At 42.0% G+C, this 26,446-nt stretch overlaps 1 protein-coding gene across 1 annotated transcript in view; it reads right to left on the bottom strand.

Annotated features, from left to right (window-relative positions):
• The window catches only part of COL4A1 (collagen type IV alpha 1 chain), a 216,773-nt gene that overhangs the window by 114,044 nt on the left and 76,283 nt on the right, over nt 1–26,446 (bottom strand). Inside the window, exon 2 of the mRNA XM_054013205.1 lies at nt 9,414–9,464. Coding sequence (XP_053869180.1) covers nt 9,414–9,464 — 51 coding nt within the window. The remainder of the gene's footprint in view (nt 1–9,413; nt 9,465–26,446) is intronic.

Consider the following 26,446-nt stretch of genomic DNA (forward strand, 5'->3'; position numbering starts at 1 on the left):
GGAGGGTGATGGCTGGGGACCCAGAAACCGAAGACTATGTACCTTTGCTGGGCTACAGAGGAGGAATACAGGTGCAGGGTCCCTCAACTGTGACAATACGTTCTTCAGTTCAATTTGAAATTGCTGCTGTAATGACTTATCTGATGGCCTTTTGCTGTCAAGTTTCTTGGTGCTTTTGTGTTTAAGTTTGATCTTCCGTCTTGCTACACACAAATTGTGGTCTCTTCAGATGTCAGTTCCTCTGTATGCTCTGAAGTTCTGGCGAACTGATTAAATTTCCTTCTAATACATAGACAGTGAATCTGATTCCTGATTGTTCCATCTGGGGAATTCTACGTTAATTAATGGATATCTTTCTGAAGAAACAGTGTTCCACCAATTATGAGCCCTTTTAGCAGGCACAGTTCTACTAGTTGTTTTCCATTCTGATGTTAGGAACCAAGGTTGAGCTTACCCATTGCTTTCTCCACTCTTATTGTCATCATCCCCAATCTTGGCACTGAAGTCCCTTATTACTAAGCAGATGTCATGCTTAGGAATATTGTCAATTTGAGTTTGTAGACAACTGTAGAATTGATCATTGATTTCATCACTGTAATTGTCTGGAGGTGCATGACATTGTATAAATGTCATTTTTAGATATAAAATTAATGGAGATATCCCATCTCCTAGAACTGGAAGGGACCTTGAAAGGTCATTGAGTCCAGCCCCCTGCCTTCACTAGCAGGACCAAGTACTGATTTTGCCCCAGATCTCTAAGTGGCCCTCTCAAGGATTGAACTCATAACCCTGGGTTTAGCAGGCCAATGCTCAAACCAGCTATCCCTCCCCTCTGTGCATGAAACCTACCTTGGAACAATCGGTTATTTGGCTCGCATTCTATGAGCAATTTTTCTGCTTTGGAAGTCAATTAATATTACTCTCTGTGTGTGGTAACCATTTCACCTCCGCAAATATATCATGACTTTATTTTCATTTTAGAATTGTTTTCTACCTATTTCTGGCCATCGATATTCCCTTACTGCAAGAATTTCGCATTTAGGTTTGTCCATATCTTTCATTACCAGCACTGCATTTTTTTGTTGCTGCAGCCATTGTTCTACCATTCCATAGTTAGTTTTACCATTAGTAAAGAAATTCTTAGTGCTTCCAGCACTTTGGCATGCTATTTTCAGTAATTAGTTAGTTACTCATTAGTAACTAGTTAGTTTCTATCTTTTTTTGCAGCTTGGTTGTTGGCATATCCTCAACCCCTAAACTGAAAGGCCAATAGACTGCTTTTCATGTGGTTCCTATCTTTTGACCAGTCTAGCCTGGGTGACCCTACCAGGAGTTAAAACTCCCCTTGGCATAGCTCACAGGGCCATTAGAACACACAAGCCCTCTCATCGTGTCAAGGGGCAGTCCCCAGGGAAGGCTTTTAGCCTGTTATAAATGGAAAACCCTACTGCAAAACACTGTGAAATCCTCCTCTAAACAGAGGGCACAAACAAGGACTATGTACCACTGAAGTCCCATAGATAGGGCTTAAGTGGACTTTAAATAATGTATAGGCCTCCTCTGCATAGGGGTGAATTTCACCCAAGACTCCATAATGAAACATTATTGCTTCATGCATTGAAAAATAGCTTTAAGGAAGGAGTGATGAAGTAAATACTTTCTTTTTCCTTGCTGATTCTCTTGCCAATATGATAATCCATGACAAATCTGTCATGTACACTATTTCCATTGAAATGGAAAACAGAAAAACTTCTTACAAAGTCTTTGAATTAGATGCAAGTCGACAAAGGAAAAAGAGAAATTTCTATGAAGCTCAACTATCCAGTTGTTGGGGTTGTCCTGATGCTATAAACATACATGAAATGCCAGAATGTGTTAATACTAACCAATTTTATTGGGATCATACACAACAGTAATATTTTTGACAGGAACCACTCTCTGATGCACCAAATTTTAATTTTATTGCCACTGACTTTATTTAATTAGCTTCAGAATGGAGGAAAAGAAGGGATAATTTTTTTTTCTTCTAAGGAAAGGAGTGCTCTGGATTACCTAGGCTGACATGAAAAGTATAAGATTTTGAGGGGAAAAAAGACATGAGGCAGAAAAAGAGCAAGAGAAAGAAGTAATGCTTTCTGGAATCTACATCATGAAGTGGAAAAACAAGCATGCGTCTGACAAGCAAAAACAACTGTGACTTGGTACAGTTAGTTAATTCTACCAAATGTGCTATCTTTTCTATTTCTCTTCTTTATTTTCCCTAAGTCTATGGCCAAAAAGCAATAGAAATAAAACTCGAGGAGATTACAGTATTACTTCGGTTTCTTTAATCATGGTTGTTTATACCCAGATTATCTCTTATGCACAATACTGTGGAGAAAATGTAATGAGAGACAGAGGATAGAGGTTTTTTCTGCAATTAATCAATCTCCCTGTGTGGGAATCTGGCATCTTATCTGAGCATCAGTTATAATAGCTAACTTGGTCTCACTTATAGGAGATCACCAGCAAACAGCGTAAATCTGGTGAGGGAACAATTTAAAGGAGCCTGATGAATAAGCTACCTAATACGGCTTTGGTGTTCCCCACACATTCTCTCTCCTACTTCCATCCACAGCCCCCTAATTAACATTCACTCAACACTGTCTACAACATGACAATAGAATATTAGTGTAGAAGAATAAGCAAATAAGGAGTACATAAAAATAGAATCAGTTTGGAAGGGTTTCCACACATGTCAAGATATTAAAGCAACTGCACATGGGAAAAACATGTATTAAACATATAGATTAGAGCCCTGCAGTGGGACTGGATCCCACAGGACCGGCTGCCATAATAGCAGGAGCGTGTAAAATGTACTTTGTGGGCGGGATTGGGTGGGCAAAAAAAAAAAAACTGCACTAATTTTCAGGAAAACACTAATTTTTTTTAAATAAATGTTTTAATACTTAAATTTAAATGAGGGATAGAAAGATTTGATGTCTATCATAACAGGAGTTGAAGTATTTTTATATAGTTTAAGCACAATTTTTTTTATTCTTTTAGTGGTAAAAATTGTGTCTAAATTCTGTTATATATATATATATGTCTCTCTTAAAGGATCAAAGGTTTTTGCAGGTGGGAATGGGATAAAAAAGCAGGAAACAATGCGGGAGCGCGTAGGAGTGGGAGTGGGTATTGCAGGGTGGGACGGGAACGGTATTAAAAAATAGTCACTCACAGGGCTCTAATACAGACACAACAGAGTAAGCATAGATACAGGTTGGCCTGGTTCTATCCCCATTTTCAGCATTTTAAAGTTATTGATGTTTCCTAACATAGAATGAGACCCTTCTTCCTATTGAATAAGAAAGAAGCTAAGAACAGGGGAGACTTTATTGGCTTGTTCTGATTTCACATTGGTTTTGTTTGTGAGACCCTACTGACTTCAGTGGAATTACATGTAATTTACACTGGGATGAGATCAGAACCAGGTCCTATAAGCCCAGCGAGAAATTGCAATGAGGAGGTATATTAGAAACAGTTGCACAAGTGTAAAATCAAACTCCACACAGCTACGCGTCATGTTGTACTCCATGATGAAAAGTCTGAGAATATTATGCCAACTTCTGTACAAGCAAAGTCTTGGAAATATGTATCTGGCAGCAGCTGTTTAAGAAGGCTATGTAATGCCAACTGGAATACTACTATATGAAAAGCATTGGGATTAGGCACTGGAAACTGAGTACTGTATAGGCATATTCCATTACATGGGGATGCCTGGATGTTTGTGTGTATAGAGATCTTTCCACAGGAATATCAGCATTTAATTTAAATTGGATATCACTTGGAACCAAAGATAGCCAAGACCACCATACTAAGTGTAAGAATATACATTATTATGTTAAAGTTTTCCCAGAGGCATTTGGTCTCACTTAAGGCGAAGGGGAGAAATGGTTCCAATACCCAGCTTGAACAGAAAAAAGGCAAGGTGTGAAAGCTTCAAGTACCACTTATGCATTTATCCTGCCAAGTGGGCAAACTGCTTAAAACGTCCAACGTGGATGGTTCATTCAAATAGTATTTAAAGTCTTTTGTCATGGTGGCTCTTTGAGAGTGTTATCTTTGTTCATATGCTTCTTGTGTAGGATATATGTTCTTACCTTTGATTTGAATTAAGAAATAGATTATTTCTCTAAGTGACAGCAAAAGAATGGATAAATCATTATAAACACATTGCAGCCACAATGGAAATGCCATAAACATTCAACAAATAGTTAATATGGCCTGATTGTCAAAAATACTGAGCAGCCCCAGGTCTCATAGATGTCTATAGAAACAGCAGATGTTTAACACCTTCGATAATCAGGCCACAATTCTCGCACTTTCCCCTTTAATGATTAAAGCTGACTGGAAACAGTTTTCCCATCCCACAAATACTTTCATGTTCAAAATTTGTCTCTATCTCAAATCAGGACAAAGTCGAACTCTAAAGTATTCATGAACCAAAAAAAAACAAATTTTGTTTTGTGTCAATTATTTTGATAATTTTGAAACATTGTTTGACCTTTTTCTTTTTTTAACCCTTTTAGCTTACATAATGTAAATTTCACTACATTAACCCTTCTTCAGTCTTCTGGGACCTCTCCTGTAATCCATGAGTTTGTAAATATTATTGCCAGTGGTGCCAAGATTTCTTCAGCTAACTCTTTCAGTACTGAATAGCATCCAGCCCCACTGATTTGAATTCATTCAGATTGGTTAGAAGATCTCTGATGTGTTCTTTACTTATCCTGATCCGCATCCCTTCCCCTTTATTGTCTATGGTAACTTTGCTAGTTGTCTGGTCACCTGTTATTTGTTGTTAGCAGACTGAAGCAAAGTAGGCATTGAGCAGCTCTGTCTTCCTAACATCTTCTGTTACCAGCTCACCTTCTCCATTGAGCAGTAGACTCACACACCATCCTTGATCTTTCTTTTTTGTCTGACATATTTGAAGAACCTCTTCCTGTTGTCTGTAACATTTCTTGCCAGCTGTAACTCATTCTTTGCCTTGGCTTTCCTGATTTTTGTCCCCACATGCTCACACTATTCCCGTGTATACTTCCTTGGTAACATGCCCCTCCTTCCATTTCCTGTATGTATCCCTTTAGCTTTTTAGATAGCTAAAAAGCTCCGTGTGCAGCCACATCGGCCTCCTGTGGTGGCTCTTATCTTTCCTGGGCATCACTGTGCATCAGAATAGCTTGATGTTGAGCCTCAAGTATTACATCTTTTACGAATTGCCAACTCCCTTTGAATAACTCCACTTGAATGATATAAGCGACAAATGCATTAGTAGCAATTTAATTTTTTTTCATGTTTTTATTTTGCAAATATTGCTGCTTTGTCTCTTGATAATTAAAAAAGCTATGACAGGCCCTCAAGCATTCAAAATTCTAATTGGTTTAAATAGATGGAGGCCCCACACTATTGTGAGGTTAGAAAGAACAATAAGTTATTATTTACAGTACCCAAATACCGAGAGAGAAAACATCTGAAGATGTTAAAAGCCAACCTAATGGAAAGTAATAAGCTATTTTATTTTGAATAAATCAACAAAGTTACTCTGAAATTATTACACCTAATATCTTGTAAACATTTGATATTTGCCTTTATTTAACTTAAAGCCAACTGTCTAGTATTATATGCCACTGCTCAATTTAATAACAAAGGCTTTATATGCTAAGAGCCATCTGTTGCAGTGAAATTCATTTTCTAAAATCTGGAAAAAAATAAAATAAAACTAAGGCTTTGTCAATTATATGCCCATAACAAAGTATGAGTCAGCTTAAAGGATTTTAGCATAGGGATACAATTTACATTGGAGGTGGTTCAATAAGAATTTTCTCTAGTGTAGTTGAACATATTCTAAATATGGCTATCCCAGTGACCCAATGTGATAAAAACTTTCTCAAATGAGAGAGAAAAATGTCATTATAATACAGTCTTCTCATGTTGAAAGTGTCCTCTAGTAATTTTTAATAAGGTATTTCACAAGTTTCTATCGCAAAGATTTTCCCTTGCATTTGTATGGTGAGAGCACTAATGCAATTATATGGCAAACTGAGTGTTGATTACAAAAATAAAAGGAGCCTGAAAATTCTTCCCACACTATGGTGAAAAATGTATCTCCAGATGCTCCGAATTAAGGCATTAAAGGATAAAGCCAGCACCCATTTCCACAGCTGCTGAAGCTCCCATGCCGCTCAACTGGTGTGGTTAGAAGGGGGTAGATTTGAAGAGGCTCTTTAAAGTTTGTACAGTTCTGCACATATGGAGCCCTGCTCAGTAGGGGTTCCTATCTGGCAATATGTAGGGTGTGGGTAGAGGAGAGGAGAGTGGGCCCAGAGGATATGCATCAATCCTCCAATCACCCTCTCACAGTGGGACTACATTAGAGGTGCAGAAGAAAATTGCTTCACTTATTGGGTTGAATGGCCTATCTAGATGAACTAGGCAGCCTGTAGGGGTGGATGCCTCTCTTCTTTCCCCTGCACAACTTCCCAGAACCTAGTCCAGCTATTCAGGCTTGTGGCTGGGTTGAAGATTTGTCCCTAAATATATAGGTCATAAATTTAAAGAAATTTAACTAAAAATTATAGCTGGTCTGAACCAGTTTTGCAAAAGTCAAGTATCCACTCAAACCCTGAAGTTATATTCTAATGCTTGGCACTAGTAACAACAAAATGAGCAGGCTTTGGTGTACTTTTTGTAGTATTTCACAGTCCTTTTACTTTTTCAATGATCTTTTAGGTATAGCTGCTCATTCCCCCTTTTGGATGTCTCTAAGGCCAATAATGAAATCAGACTCCCCACTCAAACCAAAACAGTTACATATTTAACAGACTACACATTTAAGACAGAATACTTTGGGATAATATTACCCTGTATATAAAACAGCATTATAAAGGGTGTCATGCACGTGCCCAGACTTTTTGGAAGAGTTTGCGTGTGTTCTGTGGTTTATTAGAGCTTCTGTTGCTAAGTATTGATACCTGTATCTCTTCCACTTCCTATTTTGTTCTAAGTTGTTAAAAAGAGTTTGAGGTTGTTGTCTTGGACTTCAAGACATGAGCCTACTTTTATAGAAGAACACTTTTTAAAACTCTGAGCCTAGGTAAATAAATATAGCAGCAGAGAAACTGTCTCTTCTACCTCTAGCATGAAGAATCTGGATCTGAGTTTGAAATAAATGACAATTTCAAAATCTCAGAAGTAGTTCATAAAAAGCAGAACGCTATACTTTATTCCTTACCCAGAACAGAGAGCAAGCTGGAAATTAAGGTCTGTAAACTAATGGGTTTGAAAAGTAGAGTTGTGGGCTTAAAACTTCTGTCCACAATAATTTATTTACTGTTGAACTGAGAAACAAGAAATATCTAGAACAGAGTGGTAAATAGAGAATAAGGTCAGAGTTCAGAAACCTGAGGTTTTCAGGAATTCTAGCGTGAAATGAATCATGCTACTTTCCGTTTTTTATTAAACGGATGGATGACTTAATTGATGCTACTTGTTGGTTTAAAAGGTTAGAAGAGTACCTCCTAGAAGCTTCTGAAACTATTTACCCTACAACTTGATCCATGTTCTGTTATGAAAGAAATTATCATGCATCTTCAACTGCCTCACCTGCCTTTAGCCTCCAGTTAAGGCAGTTTGATTTTCCAGAAAAAGAAATACAAAAGGAAGTCCCCAATAAACATTTAACTCTCTAAAACATCCTTAAAGTTCTTCTATAACGTATGTTTAATAGTACAGAATACAAGACTGGTATGCTGTGATAAAAAGCTTTAGGAGCACACATTTGGGCTGCACCGTTCATTCCTGATTAACATGTTTATCCCAAATTCATACTGATTAAACCTCTATACTATACTCAGGAATGTATGCAAGGTGTTTGCACCAAACCAGTACAGTGTACATTAAAAACTGAACAGCAGAAAATGAATGAGAAGAAGAGCTAGAGGGGTCGTATTTACACATCAATAATATTTACAAAGCCAGCGAATTCATAGGCAGGAATAGAAGCCATGAAAGGGGCTGCATTGCAGAGCCACACCTTGGGAGTATATTTCAATACACCCACACTTCTCTTACAAAGATCGTGGATTACTCTAGTTTTATTCAAGAGATGTAGATTTTAACACAAATTACACTGAAGGACACATTGTCAGCCTGAGAAAATGGGACTTTAAAAGTTGCACCAAAGGGATTGCAATGGAAAAGGATTTACTACGATTGTGTAACTGTCATTAATATATTAAACATGCATTTTTTACTAATACAGAAAAAAAACATTTTTTTGAGCTGGCCAGGAATTTTCTGTCAATCATTTTTTCTGTGGGGAAAAATCAAAAAGAAATATTTCATTCAGGATTGGTGAGACCCAAATTGAAATATTTCAGTTTGTTGAACTGAACCAAAATGTTTTACTTCAAGTCAGTTCAACATTAAAGTGTATTTCTCTGTTGTGTACATCTCTTCCTGGGAGTTGTAATTCAGGCCCCCATTCTCTCTTATGGGATGGGCTTCCTGGCTGGACTACATTTCCCTTGATGCAATGGGACTCCCTTCTGACCAACCCGCACAGTGCATCATGAGTAAGGCTAAGATTTTGTCACAGATATTTTTAGTAAAAGTCATGGACAGGCCATGTGCAAAAAAGAAAAATTCACAGAGGCCGTGACCTGGCCGTGAGTTTTACTAAAAATATCTGTGACAAAATGGGGATCTGCAGGTCACCACACCACCTGAAGTGGGGCAGTTGTGCAGGGGCTAGGAGTCACCTGCAGCAGCTGGGGACTGGGGGATACCCCTGCTGCCTGCAGCTCTGGGGGCCCCCATGCTGGCCACTGGTTCCCACAGCTCCCATTGGCCAGGAACAGTGAACTGCGGCCACTGGGAACTGCGGGGGGAGGAGGGGAAGGGAGCGTGCCTGCGGACAGTCAACGTAAATAAAATGTCTCGCGGCCCGCCAGCGGATTACCCTGATGGGCCACGTGCTAAAGCTTGCCAACCCCTGATCTATATGGAACTCCTACATGTTTTATAAGAATCTGGTTCCCTAACAATAGGTGATACTTGTAGAAGTATGTATTTGAGTGTCAGCTGTGTTAAAAATCTTGTGCTAATATATTTCAAATTTAACATTTAGTAATCCCCATTTTTAAAAAGTTTCATTTTTGCAATTTCTCTTAACAGTTCCAAACTCTGTGCCATACCAAACTCTGACACTACCACAGTTTGGGCCTAAGAAGGGCTGCATAGTTGTAGACCTACACCCTAAGCAGTTGGCTGTGGACCCATCTCTAACTGCATCTCATTTGTCTTCCAATAATTTCTGTGGTGTTGCCAATATAAGTCAGAAAAGTAGACAGATACAGTGAGATACTCACTTTTTGCCCTTTTACTCCACTGCAGTCACATTTTCCACAGCCAGAACAACCCTGTAAATTAAAGAAAAAGGAATTAAAGTCTTGCATTTGGTGACAATTGCAATACACAACAAATAGTTGACTAAGAGGTGTGGATGTCATACATATTAAAAATACAGCTGCCCAAAACACAACACAAAACACTGAGCAATTAACTCCAGTGACACAGCAATATTAGGTTAGTGTTTACGTTTCCCTTCATTTTCTCCATGTTATTTTGCTTAAGATAGTAGATAAAAGTGCCCTTTAGTGCAAACCAATTGTTTCAGCTTTTACCATAAAACTATTTGTTAGCTTTGAATCTTTATTTCTTGGCATGCCATTTAAAAGTGGCTGACTTCTAACAGGATGTATGCTCACTGCGCATCTGGTAAAATGAAGGTCTCATTTTAGAACTACATAAGGACGCTCGGACTTACCACTGTCTGTGTTCAGAGATTTCAAAAGTTTAATAGTTTTAAAGAAAAAGGACAGTCTAGTTTTAGAGCCTGATCTGTAATCTATGATCTTGTTAATAAATGGCTGACATTCTCTGTAAATGTGTCCCCCTAGTTTGAGGATGAAGGGATTGTGTAACTAAGTTTTTTTTAATGGTTAATTTTCTACTACTAACAGGGAAAATGGCACATTTACAGAATGTTTGATGCTTTTAGAAAGGCAGAGCATTTTTGTGCCTGTACAGTAAACTACTGTCCATTAGACTTACTAATATTAGTTCCCTAAAAAATATAACAGTGTCATTAACAGTCTTGTGATAATGATAAGACAATATTTTTAACAGGAAACTAAAACATTATTCTCATCACCATAGTAAGTTGTTATCTCCAGATGAACTTTTTTATATATTTTATGAAGTTAAATCTGAACAATAGCCTCCAAGATAGTAAGCTGTTCCTAATTTCACATATTGGAAATGGAAACAACTGCCAATGTTTATTGGCATAGCAGTGACTAACTCCACAGATTCCAACCCTGTTTCTTATATTTACTACTTTTATGCTGTTTTCATTGTCTCTTGTTTTTTTATAACCTCTCTACCATTTAACTCAATCTCTAAAATATGAAGTAGTTTCAATTTATTAATAGCATGTTGATTGCAGTGATGGCATTAATATAAAGCAAAACATTAGTAAAAATATGTATCAACCTTAAAATATTTTAAAGCAAAGAAATGTGACACTTTGACAGGCTATACAAGCCCTTCAGAGCTTGATATGAAAACTCTTTAGAACAGAACAATTGTGCTGGGTTTTCTACACTGGACAAACCACTACCATCTTTACCAAAAGTTCAGGGAATGCTGAGAAGCAGCCAGTTAATGCTCCCATAGAAGCTCCAGGCTTCAAAGTGTATTCTGACAGATTCTAGCTAAGGCTGAGAGGGGAAATCCTGGAGAGCTGGCAGGTGGGAATTCTTTCTCATTATATCTTAGCTGAGGAAAGGAAGCTGAGCAGCATTATTGACTTAGCTAGTCAGGACATTAAATGAAACAAACCTTATAAGATACACTGTGAAAAAGCAACAGAGGGTCCTGTGGCACCTTTAAGACTAACAGAAGTATTGGGAGCATAAGCTTTCGTGGGTAAGAACCTCAAAGTGTCATCTCCCCATCTCCAGCAGAGGGAGATAAGGACATGCTTTGAGATCACAGAAGCTTGAGTAGAAGAATTTCATATAGATAGTTTCTACTAAATCTTTCATTTGTTTGCATGAGCCATGAGCTGGAGAATATGGTTTGGGAGATGTTTTTATCTAAGTCAGTGGTAACTAAATGCATACAATTTCTAGGACATAATAATTAAGGGCCAAATCCTCTTCACAAAGCAAGGTCAAACTAGCATGGTGGTGTCTAAGGGAAGGGGTAAACCAGATATACTGTTGCACTCTGGCTGCTAGTTAAAGGATTATGGCTGCATTGTGTCACCAAAGCAATTGAATGCAGGCAGAGCATACCAATGAATCTTTTTCCCTTTGCCCTTGCTGGTTGTGAAGCAGTAGAGGAATGGTTCTGTGGCTGTAACAGCCCCTGAAGTTGCTATGTCTTTGGTGCATGGGAGGAGTGATCGCTGAATGTATGTTATTGCAGATACACTGATCCATCCTGATCCTAAGCTAAAGAAACACGGAGCTGTTCTCTGAGGAAGTTACGGAGGCCACATCTCCTGCCTGCATTCACAGAATACTGCCCAACTCCCTCACGCCAAACCTACCCTGATTCCACTCTCTTCCAAGTTCTCAGCATTGACGGGGAACTAAAACTAAAGCATGTAATCCATCAGTGGGGCCAAACAAACATCGCTACTCATCAAAGCTAAATAGTACAGCAATATTTTCCCTGGGTACATATGTCCATTTAAAAATTAAACAGATTAAGATTCACTTCTCACATGGAACACTTAGTGGTAATTTCAATTTACCCACTGAAGTTTGTTGGTGTTTTTTTAAGCCACTGAGTTTGTTCTTTTCTCTGACAACCTTCTTCCCCTCTCCTCTCCACCCCCCGCCGTATTCAAGCAAAACCCAAAGTGTTTCTCTTAATAATGATCTTATATTTCAGCATTCCACTACTATATTATATTAGAAATGAAGACAAGAAAATCAACACTGAGTTCGATGAAAGTAAATCATATACTGCAGGGAGAAAACTGGGTTCAGTAACTGTAACAGCTCATGCTAGGCAGGGAATTGGTTTAATCAAAGAGAAAAGTGCGTCCTGAAGTACCAACATTACTGGCCAAAGCACCTGATCTCTCTTCCCCCTCTCTGCCCCCCCCCTCCACCCACAAAAAAACCCACTAGCTCTCCCATGTCAAGTACTGACCTTACTTGATCCCGTTTAGTTTGTCAGAACTGCTGAGATCACTGTGGAGGATGCATGGCTACAGATCATACTTCCTTATCCAACATCATTTAGAATGTTATCAGTAAGATCAACATATCCCTTAGACTCAAAAGCATGTTTTAATAGTACCTGGTAATGTGATTAAAGTTAAAGTACATCTGATTCATTATAAACATCTGTTTTCAAGTTAATCTTTAAATGTTGCTATGGTCTAATATTTTACATGCCCAGGTTTAGAAAATAATTATTACTCTTTTTTTAAAAAAAATGGGGGGTTATTTTTAAAATCAGAATGGCTAAAATAATAGATTTATGGTTTGAGATACTTTTTTTGTGTTCCTGAAAATAAACCACCTTTAACCTTTCCTGTTAAACTGTAATTTAACTGATTTTTAAAGATTTTTAAAAATCTAAAATATTTAACACAGAAATATAGTTAGGGGAACTGGAGAATTGTGAACAGTAAGTATTTCTCATTAAAAGTTTCTTAAGGATTTATAGTAGGCACAATTACTGTGCATTAGCAGATCAGCCTATAAAAAGCTTCCAGAGGCAAATTTTATCTTTCTGAAATATACAGTGTAATATAGTTCAATTATTTCAGCAGATCTCTGCGTTCTGTAAGGCCAGCAAGGTTTCTGCTAGTTTTGGTCCTTTGATGTGCACAGTTCTGTGTATGGCCCTGCCCCAGAGTAAAGGGGGAGAGCCTTCTATACTCTTCTAGCAAACAAGGTTTGCATTTAATTCAGACCTCTGCCTATATATATATATACGACGGGGTTCTCAAACTTCATTGCACCACGACCTCCTCCTGATAACAAAAAATTACTACATGACCCCAGGAGAGGGAACCGAAGCCTGAGTCCACCTGAGTCCCGCTGCCCCGGGCAGGGGAGCCAAACCCTGAGTCCCACCATCCTGGGCAAGGGACCAAAGCCGAAGTCCAAGGGCTTCAGCTCCAGACGGGGGCCTGTAATCTGAACCCCACCACCCAGGGCTTCAGCCCTGGGCCCCAGCAAGTCTAACGCCATTAAAAGAGGGTCGCAACCCATTTTGGGGTCCCAACCCACGGTTTGAGAACTGCTGATATATGTCTATAATAAAATGTTCTGTTGCCTGCAGTATGCTGTATTCTGGGCCAAAGTGTAGCACTTCACCAGAAATTCAGTGAGGTACTGTAATTCAGGGAGGCACGGTTCCTCCCTGAGCAGACTAGAGTGAACTGGATTGTGTAAGCTTATGCAGCCTGCTAGCTGGCTGTGCTGGTAGCAGGTCTTATGATATTTGGGACTGTGAGGGGGTCTTCTCCCCCACACAAGGTAGAGCAAGTTAAGCTAGATTAATCAACTTGATAGGCTGTACCTGAGGGAGAGACAGGGCTTGAGAGACTGATTGATGAGGTAACTCGCTGAGAAGGATCACATGGGGTGGAATAAAGCCAGAAAGTCGGAAGCTAAAAGGGGCTGTAGGGGAAGTAGTCTGCAGTCATTCCCTGGGAGATGTGTTTAGGGCTATGGCGTTTAATAGTCTGCAGTTGCTCCCTGGGAGGAGGCAGTTTAAGCTGGTAAATCTGGGGGAGCTAAAAGATGTAGGAAGGAATACAGGGAAAGAGCAATAGAGTCTGGGAGAAAACAGACCGCAGTTGTGAGACATAGGGTCCCTGGACTGGAACCCTGAGTAGAGGGTGGGCATGGGGGGTTCTCCTACCTGACACTGGGGAAATGGCACAGACCGGGCAATGGAGCTGAAGTCTGCCTGGGACAGTCGCCTGATAGGATTCTGCTAAGGGAGGACTATAGTGACCTGGCTGGTGGCAGGATGTGCGAACAAGCACCAGAAGATGATGTCGGACATAGAAAGAGCTAATCCCCAGAGCAGCCAGAAGAAGGTGCCCTAGCAGTGAGTGGATCCCGGCACTTTGAAAGACTGAGAATTCTGAAAAAGTTTTGTTCTTATCCAAAAGCACCTATCAACCTTAATCTGAGGAACCCTGGCAAAGATGGCCACCACTTACCATGTCAGTGGCATTGAAGCCAGGCTGTTCTCAGGGAAAATGAGAGGGACAGGTTGGGGATGGGGTATGTGGAGGTGCAGAGATGGGACTATTGGGGCAGGAGGGAGGGTAATGTGCTAGGAAACTGAACAGGAAACTCCCAAGGAGCCTGAAAATATAGTGAGCAGTATGTAGACTAGGGGTCGGCAACCTCTGGCACGCGGCTTGTCAGGGTAAGCACCCTGGCGGGCTGGGGCAGTTTGTTTACCTGCTGCGTCTGCAGGTTCAGCCGATCGCGGCTCCCATTGGCCGCGGTTTGCCGCTCCAGGCCAATGGGGGCGGTGGGAAGCAGCGCGGGACAAGGTATGTGCTGGCTGCAGCTTCCTGCCGCCCCCACTGGCCTAGAGCAGCGAATCGCGGTCAGAGAGCCGCAATCGGCTGAATCTGTGGACACGGCAGGTAAACAAACTGACCCGGCCTGCCAGGCTGCTTACCCTGGCGAGCCGTGTGCCAGAGGTTGCCGACTCCTGATGTACCTGAGAGGGCTAAAGGGGAATGTGGCAAGCAGAAGGAGACTGAATGGTACAGAAGGGAAGGAATAGGATGTAGCAGAGAGATAGAATGTACCCTACACGCAGAGGCCGATTAACGTTTCCTGGGCCCTGGGTCAAAGCAAGTGGGGGGCCCCACCCCACTCATTCCGACTGCAGCCCCACCCCCATTCCGCCCCTTCCGCCTGCGGCCTTGCCCACAGCCTCACCCCTTTTTTGCCCCTTTCCCAGAACCCACCTCTGTTCAACCCAGGGTTCCCTCCACATTCCGCAACTTCTTTTGCTCCTTTCTGCCCCCCGCACTGCAGTCCCAAGACCAGAGAGCTCTATCCCCACACCACAGCCCTGAGGCTGTGGCAGGGAGTGAGAGCTCCTCCAGTCCCAGGGCAGCAGCAGGAGTCCAGGTGTTGAGGTTTAATGTAGAGACTACTGCCAGCCCCTAAAATGCACAAATTTCCACAGGTAGATACAAAGATAGAATCAGTACCTAGACAATCACCTATACTACAGAAGTAAACAATTTCAAAAGTAATCATTACAGGTAGTATTTATAGTAGTGTTTCTTCCAGTAGAGGTTGTGTATCAACATCAGCCAGCCTGCTTGCTGGCTAGTTGGTTCAGGGCCACATTGTGCTAGGTGCTGTACAAACACATAGTGAAAGACAGTCCCTGCCCCAAACAGCTTACAATCTAATTTAATACAAAACACAAAAAGGAACTGGGATGAGGTTAGCAGTGGTAGGAACATGTAGTTATATAGATTAGCTATGTGCACAACTTGCTGGTTGCATGTCATTCAAATCATATTTCTTCTAGTTTACTGATAGCATTAATATTTTATCTTAAATCTGTGTAAATAAAGAGCAGAAATGGAGAAAAGTTAATTCCATTTTAAAATTGTTTTTGCTTGCGTAGTCAGGTGGTGGTGGGAGAACTAAACCAAACTTTCATAACAAAGCCGAGAAACAGGTGAAACTTGCCCTTGTTTCATTACACACTTGAAATTTTGGCCTACTAAGAATCACAAACCTTTCAGTGAATCTAGGCAGAGCTTTGAGCAATTAGCCCAACCCTCACTATTTGTATTACAGTAGCTCCTGGAAGCCTCAACCTGGTCAGGACCCCATTGTACTGGGTGCTGTACAAAGATATGGTAGAATTTTAAAAAGTATTTAGCATTGGTTTAACTCTGTTCTCATTGAAGTCAATGAAAATCCCATCCACAGTAAATCACACTTCCTACTCCAATTTAAATATGAGATATAAGTGGGTGAAGGAAATAGGCATGCAGGCAAGTGGGTGACAGTCGGATAACAGTAAAGATAGCATATTTTTGCATATATGAGCTGTGTACACTATTCACAGGTGTAATAATTCTAACAGTAATCAGAAAAATCTCATCTCACCACCTACCCATTATCAAATGACAGTTTCCCATAGACATTAGACTTAGGGGTTGAATCAGGGTTTGGGGAGAGAATGACATGCAACTTGATGGGTCCTTCCTTCTTTTTTTTTTTTTTTAATCTTGAAATTGGGCAAAACTTGGCATTAGGTTTGATGGTTTATTAGAAACTTAAACTCAGAAGAAAACTATGGCATCACAAATTCTCAGACTAAAGCAAAGAATTTCATGAACTCCTGTGAACTGGAGCCTCCTAGTTTCACACTGCTGTAGCTATCAGTAACGCTGATTAGGGATTATTTTATGTGAATTTTATTCTGACAGTATCCCTTTAAACTGGCAAAGGCAAGAGGATTTAGAGTCAAGGCTATTTACAGCAGATACTGTAGCTTGAAATCATGCACAGTTGTGAGATCTCTGGTGTACCAAGGATTATTTGTTAGAGAAAGGGCAATTTTATGTTTCATTTCCAGGCTTTCTGTGTGTATGAGTCCGTCCTGTGGGGGAAGGAGGACAAGATCAGACTTATTTTAATGTAACACAGCAGTTCTACCCACACTTACAAAGGTATAACTCTCATCTAAGTGACAACAGAATCAGGTCCATAATTGTCTGTGTTTCACATCCCACCAAATAGGGAAATATGGAGGTGCTGCCAATGAAGCATACTTATCTCCTGAATTCCTTTCACATTCCCTGCTCTATTTAAAAATGTCAAAATAGCTTCCTGGCAGTATTACTAGTCTAGTCTTTACCTTGTAGATATAACGCTATTGAAATTAACTGAACTGTTCTCTCATATACCACATATGATGGCAAAATAACGGTGGAGGAGATTACTGGGATACTCGAATTAAATCCTATAATGTTTGAGTTTTTTCTTAACTGATTTGATTTCCCATTATCTTTTTATGAAGTTGTTAAATCTTGTACTTCAGAGTCTTAACCATAAAGTGCAACCCAAAAAGGAATAACAGCTTGATATTATGGAAAAATACAAAGTTCAATATTTCTAGGATTATTTGTATTTATTTTAGATTTTGGAAACAGTGAACGGTATTGGCACAAGATAGCATTTTTCAGATGAACATGCAAGCAGGGAAGCTTCATTTCTATATCCCAACACAGTGCATGTGCAAAGAGGGATCTTTAATTTAGAGAGATGGGAAATCAGCTATTGGAGATGATCAAGGTGGACCACACTTTTGAGTCTCCAACTTGTCTAGACTAGGATAAAAAGGTGTATTTTTAAAACATGTTATTTAACAAGTTTTAAACACATTTTAAAATACTAATGTAGACAGGGCAAGTTTTATTTTATCATGTTAGCTGGTTGAGATGAACTCTAGAACAGTGTTTTTCAAACCATGGGTCGCGACCCAGTGTTGGGTCGCGGCATGTCAGGCACTGGGTCGCCTTGCTCTGGTCAGCACCTCCAACCGGGATGTTAAAAGTCCCATCGGCAGTGCTACCCAGCTAAGGCAGGCAAGTGCCTATCTTTTCTGACACCGCGCTGCGCCCCGGAAGTGGCCAGCAGCGGGTTCGGCTTTTAGGCAGGGAGGCCATAGGGCTCTACATGCTGCCCCTGCACTGACCACCAGCTCCGCACTCCCAATGGCTGGAAACTGGCCAATGGGAGCTGGGGGGGGTGTGCTAGCGGGCAAAAGTCGCGCGCCTCCGCATAGGAGCCAGACCTGCTACTGGCTACTTCCGGGGTGCAGCTTGGTCCACAGTGCCAGGACAGGCGGGAAGCCTGCCACTGCACCCCTGTTGCATTGCTGACCGGGAGCTGCCAGAGGTAAGTCCTCACCCCAATCACCTGCCCCAGCTCTGAGTCCCCCCCCAAACCTGGAACCCCTTCCTGCACCCCAAGCCCCCCATCCCCAGCCCCACCCCAGAACCTGCACCCAGAGCCAGGACCCCCTCCCGCACCCCAACCCCCTACCCCAGCTCAGAGGCCCCCTCCCAAACCCTCATCCCCAGCTCTGTTGGGTTGCGGGCATCAACTATTTTCTTCAACTAGATTCCCAGAAAAAAAAGTTTGAAAACCACTGCTCTAGAAGGAATGACTTGCCCTTCCTACATCAGGGCTTTCAAACGTGTTTGCTAACACTTTTAAAAATTACACCTTTTTATCCTAGTCTAGGCTAGCCCCAAGTGAACTCTGAAGATTAAGGTTTTTTATTTATTAATTGCATTTGCCAGTAGGAATTGAATTGTGAAACTCATATCAGATGCTTCTCCTTCTAGGTGGAGTTGATCCATGAAACAGAAGGGTTTTTTAGAAGGCCATTTTACATACACAAATGCAGCAGTGATAGACTAGCTGTGTATGTGTGGGATGGGAGTGGATCTGCACATCTCTTATTGTCAAGAAAATCGGAGGCTTGGAAGGGGACCATATGATCCACAACTACTCATATTGTCCCTGATAGTCTGTGCGAGGTTGAGGAACAACAGTGGCTGTTATTCCAGGTGAAGGGGTGAAGTAGCAGTGGCTGTGACCTACTCAGATACTGAGAGTGGGAATTCCATCCCCCTTTCAACCCTACTTAGTGTCCCATACAAAACCCATTTACAGCACAGGTAAATTTCAACTTCAGTGCTCAGAATGGTTGAGGAATGAGGATTTATGCCCTATCTTCACTTTACAGTACTGCCAATTGAAGAAAGGGAGGAGGTAGATTTAAAAAAAAAAAGTTTGAGCACTGTTCTCATTTCTTAAAATTATAGATTTGAGAAGTCTATAGGGCAATAAATAACTGTGAGGGAATGGAACTTTTTATTTTTTATTTTCACAAACATATTGACCCTTTCTCCTGTACTTGCTCCTCCACTCCATAAAATAACTTGGCAACTCATTTTCATTCATCTCCTTGCCTGTTTTCCCCGCTAACTGTGGGCGGATGTTAATTATTGCTGTCTGGGGAACTGCTTTGACCTGGGGACTGGTTATGGGTAATAGAGCTTTTACCGCTAGGTCACTGTTTTAAATTCTGCTCTAGTCAGCAATAACTGAAAGTTGCTGCCTCATGACTGCTGTTCAAAGCTCATGGTTGTCTCAGTTCAGTTCTTCATAGGTCCAGTGTTCACGTAACTTTAAAGAGAAAATAAAGCTCACCCTCACCACTATTGCGATTGACAATAGCTGGTAATCTTAGAAGAGAAATTAAGGCCTGAATTGAAAAGGAGAATTAATAACCCTTTCCCTCTTCAGATTATCTCTCTGGATCACAACTGCAGGTACACTTGTGGGACAGTTTCCATTGCCATTGTCAGTAGAATCACAGAAATCATCACTCCGTTAATATAGTTTTGGTCTCAAGAATACATTTTCTAGTGTTGTGTCTAGCCTAGCTGCAAACATTCCAATAGATGGGGCTTCCCATAATGTCCCTGTACTGTGGACAAACAAGGCACCTCAGTTTCCAGTTTTGTCAATTCAGTAGCTCCCCACGTATTAATATAAGAAACAACTAGACACTGTATCAAAGTCTGGTCCAAACTTCAAATAAAGGCAATATTTAAAATATCTGTCCAGTTTTTAGAAACCAAATAGGTTACAGCTGTGAAAATTATATGGAATGTAATAGGAAATTATAAACTTTCTGTTTAAATCTGACAGAATAGTTAAACATAATGGAGAATTAAATTAGTGTTACAGAATTCTATGGGATGTTTCCACAAAACTATAGAAAGCATAGAACTCTTCCATCAAAGATATTTATTATTATTCATTTTGCCATATGGGTGAAGAAAATATCTTTTATCCAAGGCTTAGTAATATAGAACACTGTATTCTGTAAACTGTGTAATCATCGATAAATCAAAATATTTACTGAATTTCAGAATGTGAGAGATTTCATTCCTGGTCCTCAAGCACAATTCTCAGCAGTTAATTGATTACTAAATGCTATCAAGGTCTCTCTAACATCACTATTAAAATATTTTTGCTTTTAAGAAATTAAGACCCGAAGCTGCACCGCGGGGGCCGGGCCAGGGGGCTGGATCCGAAGCCGCACCGCGGGGGCTAGGCTGGGCTGGGGGGCCGTAGCCGAAGCCGCGCCGCGAGTTGGGCCAGAGCCGCGCCACGGGCCGGCGCACTCAGCCGGAACCGGGGCCGGACTAGGCCGTGCCTCCCCGGAGCCCTTCTCGCGCCCCCCACCACCCTGGGTTATCTGGTGCTGCCTGCCTGCCCCTGCTTCTTTTCAGACTTCCCACGAACCTCTGATTCGCGGAAGCAGGGGAGGGGGAGGAGCAGGGGGCGGAGCATTCAGGGGAGGGGAGGAGGGGGAAGTGAGCTGGGGCGGGGTGGAGAGCTGCGGCGCGGGGCCCCCTTAGCGCGGGGCCTAATTCAGCCGAATCGGCTGAATCGGCCTAAAGCCGGCCCTGTTTCCAGGGCCTACTGCATACAGTATCTATACAGGGATTCATGTGCACAACACCCATGATAATCAGTGTGAATATCTTAAGTCCTCCTTTTTATTAGTAGATGATAGACACTTTAGAAGCTAAGGTTAATATTTTCAAGAGTGGCTTCTGGCTTTTGGTACCTAACCTGAAGCATGCTGATCCTGGTTTTCAGGAGTACCAAGGACACACAACTTCATTTGAAATCCATGGAAGCTGTGGGTGTTCTGTGCTACGGAAAAATCAGGCCCAAGGTGTCTCAAGTGGAGCACCCAAAATTTGAGGCATCCAAAATTAGTGGCTACTTGTGAACACTTCTGTATAATTCTGTAGGACTGTGTGTCAACCAGACAAAATCTCCCCTAGCATCCAAAAAGCATCCCACTTCCTAATGTGTGGGTTTTTTTATCGCAATGGTTTACAATTCATGAACACATAGCTACTGTTCTAAGTGTTAAATATTCAGTTGTTGTGTACTATAATCCCACCCACAAAGAAAAGTATCAAAGATCTTTTTATATACTGTCTTGGGGGCTCAAGGCTCTGCACAGCACTAAGGCAACTTCTGTGGCTGCTGGATCAGTCTCTTCAAGCATTATTAACTACTCAACCTTGGATGCTGCTTTCTATTCCACAAATATATTTCCTCCCATGGAGTGTGGTCTCCATTCTTCCCCACCCAATCACTATATTCAGCCTACATCCTTATACATGGGGCAGGAGCAAGGGTTTTCCTTACTTGGCTGACCAATATTAGTAAACAGGGAGGGAATAAATTTAAAATAGTACATGGGATCCCAAGCTGAGCTCTAAAATAGAGGATTTCCTCTTGGCTATCCATCACAGAGGCTAAATATGCTGGTTGGCAAGAGAATTCTCCTGGCTGACCACTGTAAAGTGATATGAAGACCCATCCTGTGGCAAACAAGGAGGGAGTAAACTTCATGGAAACCTGTGCTCAGGGCTGGGGTGCTGGGCTTGTGGGGGGCGCCGGGCTCAGGGTGCTGTTTTTGTTGTTACTGACAGAAGAGAAAATAGAATGTTTGAAGTAAAATATTTGTTATTCCGTAGTTATTCCGTCATTTTTCACTAACCTCCTAGAATGTCCCGGATCTTTATAGAATCTCATGGAATCTTCCAGACTTTCTGAGAACTACATTTTCCTCAAGCCTCCTAGAATGTATACCTTCATGGGTATATAAGGGGTGGTGTGTTGCCATCAGAGAGTGAGATATAAAAATGAACTGAAGTGAAGTGAGAGCCCAGATGCGATACTGTGAACCTTGTTTTATTGGGAAAGTGTACCTGTGTTTTAAGACTTGAAGAGTGTAAGTAGTGACTAATAAAGGACATATTTAATGAGATACCAGACACTGAGACACCAGAGCTATCCTATCAAACCCCTAGCTACGCAACAATATAAAAGTTTCTGTAAGCTTAGAGGAAACAGATTTTGTTATTTGATTCTATATGGCATCAATAAATAGAGATTTACAGATCCTAGCGTGCAGATGTATGGTCTTATATGACAGGGATAAATCATGCATGCAAATTGTGCATCAAAGTCATGAAGTGGGCTACAAATGCAAATAAAAGTAAGTATCAGAAGTAGCCGTGTTAGTCTGTATCCACAAAAACAACGAGGAGTTCGGTGGCACCTTAAAGACTAACAGATTTATTTAGGCATAAGCTTTTTATTTTTAAATAAAAATAAGGTATTCAAAAGTGTAACAAATGGAGGAGGGGGACGCCGAAGATGCTCCTTGTCTGGGAGGCCATTTGGTCCTGGACCAAGGTATGGCAGTAGCTAACCACAATGTAGGAATATAGTTAAATATAGGAAAGGACTGTTGTGCTTAAAATCATGTCAGGTGGTCATGGCTTACCTTAGGATGGACTCTACATAATTCCTCAGGATAGACAATCCCTAACTGAGAAAGCTAATGCATTCTTGAGACTGCAGCAATGCTCATGGAGTGTAGAGATCCCCAGCACCGCATTTTGTGTCTCCTGATTTGACCCTAAATGCCAAAATCTACTCTAACCCTTACTCAAAAGGTACTCTCACTGACCTCCACGGGAGTTTTGCCTGTGCAAGGACTATAGGATTTGCCCCTAAAAGCTTTTATAAAAAGACTAACAGTCTGTTTGTTTGCAAGTGATTTTCAGATACAGAAATCAATAAAACCATTTAAAAGATTTCTTCATTAAGACAGACAATACAGTATCTTGTCCATAGTCCTATTTTCCTTCTACAATAAATCAGAAGCCCTCTTTAAAAATTGATGATTTAATTAAAAATGCACATAGAAACAGTAACAACCTTCAAAACAGATGAAAGAATTGTTAACGCTTCTTTGCACCATGCAGGAGGCAATGCTAACTATTTCTTCTGTAATACCAGGCATTCCAGCTATGTACCTTGTCTGCCCAGTAAACTAAACAAAATTCTCTAAAACTGTTAATCAACAGTTAATACATTCTAACCAGGAGGTGCAAGGTATTCCGTCTACCGTAGTAGCACCTACAACTTTTCAACATCTTTGTCAAACATTGGACTTAAAAGGGAAGCAGTGTGTTTAGATTACTTCACAGCCAGCCAAAATCTACTAAAAGACTAATTTTCATTTTATAAGTCTACTTTCCTTATGCATAGCTCAAAGTACTTACAAACAGGTTGACCATGTGAAATACTATCACTGCTACTATACAAATCTATAATAAAATAACACCAGGGCCGGCTCCAGGCACCAGCCTACCAAGCTTGTGCTTGGGGCAGCACCTGGAGGGGGGCGGGGCGGTGCGATGCGATGCAGCGCTCCATCTCCAGCTGCCGGGGAGAGCGGGGCCATGGCCGGGGCTCGCCGCCCTCCCCCCGGCACTCTGGCCGCCGGGGAGAGCGGAGCCCCGGCTGGGGCTCACCGCCCTCCCCCCGGGGCTCCGGCTGCCCTCCCCCCCGCGCCCTCCCCTGCCACGCTGTGGGGGCGGCCGGAGGCTTTTTTGCCTGGGGTGGCAAAAAAGCCAGAGCCGGCCCTGAATAACACAATGGAAGATTAAAATCATTGTTCCAGACTACTGATTGCAAACACCTGCACTTCAAATTTCTTTAGTAGCAAACAGACCACACTAGGAGCACCATTTCCTAAACTTAACGCTGTCTGATTTGCATTTGCAAAACTAGGTATAAACCTAGAACAGAATGTGAATTGGTTGGTTGGGGGTGGGGGGTGTCAGACACAGGGTTTATTACATGCATATCTCTAGCACCTGCAAAAGGTGGGGGTGGGCGCGTACAAAAGCCCCATTGGCTTTTGTCCACATGCCAGTCAGCAATGCATCTGGAATTTTTCTTTCTCACAGTGTTTCAAACTCAACTCGTAACTTAGCCAAGAGTTGATGCCTATTCCTCTTGCCTGAGAAAGTGAATGACTGTGTTTAATTTTTCTTCATGTCCAGATTAGTATACTGTAAATGCTGCATGATGATCTGAACATTTCAGAGGCACCCTGCTTAACACTGGATATATTACCAAGGGCCAGGTCCTAATCTTTAAGATCCCTTATGAACTAACACATGGCTATTTTAGGGCGCAATACTACAACAAATTATATACCCTCTGTTTTAAAACCATGCAGTGTTTTCAGAGCACAATGTAAATCCCACCATTTTACATGAGCCTCCTCTTAGTAAGGAGATGAAAGCTGAAGAAGGTAATCTTCTGTCTGAGAAATAGAGAGAGAAGAACAGAGATAAGAATAGAAAATAGAAATAAATTAGTTTTTCTTTTAAAGGCAGCTTGGGATGGGGTGTCCACTCCACACAAGCTGTGAGAGGGTTAATGTGGGCCAGAAGGGGCCAATTAATCTTAGATGCGGCACCTAGAAGGGAATGAGGAAGAGGGTACAGGGAGGAGGTGTGTAGTTACTGCGTAGAGGGAAAGGGAGTTGGCCAGTGACATGGAGGAGATCCAGGGGGAGAGTAAGCTGTGGTTTGTGCTCTGGACCAGGGAGTCTGGCAAGAGGCCGAGAAGGATGAAGTGGCCATGGGGAGCAGAGGAATCTCCAGAGATAGGAAAGGAGACAGAGAGGTGGGGTAGGAAGGAGCCCAGGAAAACAATAACAGGGTCTGAGACTGAGCAGACGTGGGTTGCTAGCAATGTGCCCTCTAATTTTTTACATCCATGTGTGGAGTGAATTTTGTTATGTGCACCAATAGGGAGGTGATGTGTTGCGGGGGTGGGGCCAAGGAGTTTGGAGTGTGGGTGGGAGCTCAGGTCTGGGGCAGAGGGTTGGATTGCAAGGGGGTGAGGGCTCCAACTGAGGGTGTGGGCTCTGGGAAAGGGCTGAGGATGAGCAGTTTGGGGTGCAGGCTGCCCCGGGGCTGTGGCAGGGAGAGAGGACTCCCCCCAACCCCCTCTCACTTCAACAGCCCGGGGCCGGGGACAGGCGCCTTTCCCCACTGTGTGCCTGCACAGTCTTTGATAGCCTGCTGCTAGATAGGTTGCTAGTGACCAGATCCCTGAGCTGGAACCTGGAGTAGAGGGCAAGGCTGGATTCCCCTACCAGCCACTGGGAAAGTGATACAGACTCTGGAGACTTGGAACACAAGACTGGCTGAAACAGCAGCAGACAGCTTGTCCAGTGGGCCTTGTTATTCTGAAAGGGGAAAACTATATAGTGACTTGGCAGGAGGGCTGAGTCACAAAGCAGGAACACCCTGAGTCATGGAGAGAAGGACCACACACCCCCCCCCCCCCCCGAGCAACTGACAGAAGAGGGTGGGTGACAGGGCAAGAGCTAATTCCCAGCCACAGCCACAGGGAGGTACACTTGTGGTGAGTGGACCCTTTTACATAGCTGCAGAATCAAGGAGCATGGCACAGTATGATCCTTTATGGACAAGTTTAATACAACCATTAATTTTGTATTTATTTTTCCAGATTATTATGGTGATGGGAACATTCTTAATGCTTAAAGATCACCAGATACTTTGGAGGCACATGACCCCAACATCCCCTTTCCTCCTTTCCCAAGAGTACCAGTGGGCTACAGCACTCCGCTGGATTTCCCCAGGGGAGCAGCTCTTTAAGAAGGGACTGACAGAGATAAGAAACCATGGAAGGAAAAAAAAAAAAAGACCTGGAAACAATGCAAGTTAATACACTGGGAAGGGGGGGATATCCAAATACAATTCAATGGGTGTGAGAAACATACAAGGCAGTACGGTTGAACAAGGCAAAGTAGTAACAACTGACTGCAAATCTGATATGTTTCCAATGTGATATGGCAGCAAAAAAGGCTAGTGTTGTTTGAGGCTTCATATGCATCACAGAGCAAGGATGTAATAGGCCCTCTCTGTACAGCTTGGTGCAATCCCACTTAGACTATGTCTACACTGTGAGCTTGGGATGTAATTCCCCATGCAGAGTAAAACCTGTTTGAAACAAGTGAGTATATACCTGGCACAGCTCAGCTATGCCTCTGCTCCCCATGTTACACTATGCTGCTATTTATACTCATGCTTGCTCAATATGGGCTAGTGCAAGTACTGTATGTGTACATGAGCAGGGGAATCGCACCCATAGCTGGTAGCACAGACATAGCCTTAGGCCTAGTCTACACTAACCCCCCAATTCGAACTAAGGGACGCAACTTCAGCTACGTGAATAACGTAGCTGAAGTCGACGTACCTTAGTTCGAACTTACCGTGGTCCAGACACGGCAGGCAGGCTCCCCCGTCGACTCCACATACTCCTCTCGCCGAGCAGGATTACCGGAGTCGACGGCGAGCACT

This window comes from Malaclemys terrapin, chromosome 1, assembly GCF_027887155.1.
Source record: "Malaclemys terrapin pileata isolate rMalTer1 chromosome 1, rMalTer1.hap1, whole genome shotgun sequence".
Classification (NCBI taxonomy): Eukaryota; Metazoa; Chordata; order Testudines; family Emydidae; genus Malaclemys; species Malaclemys terrapin.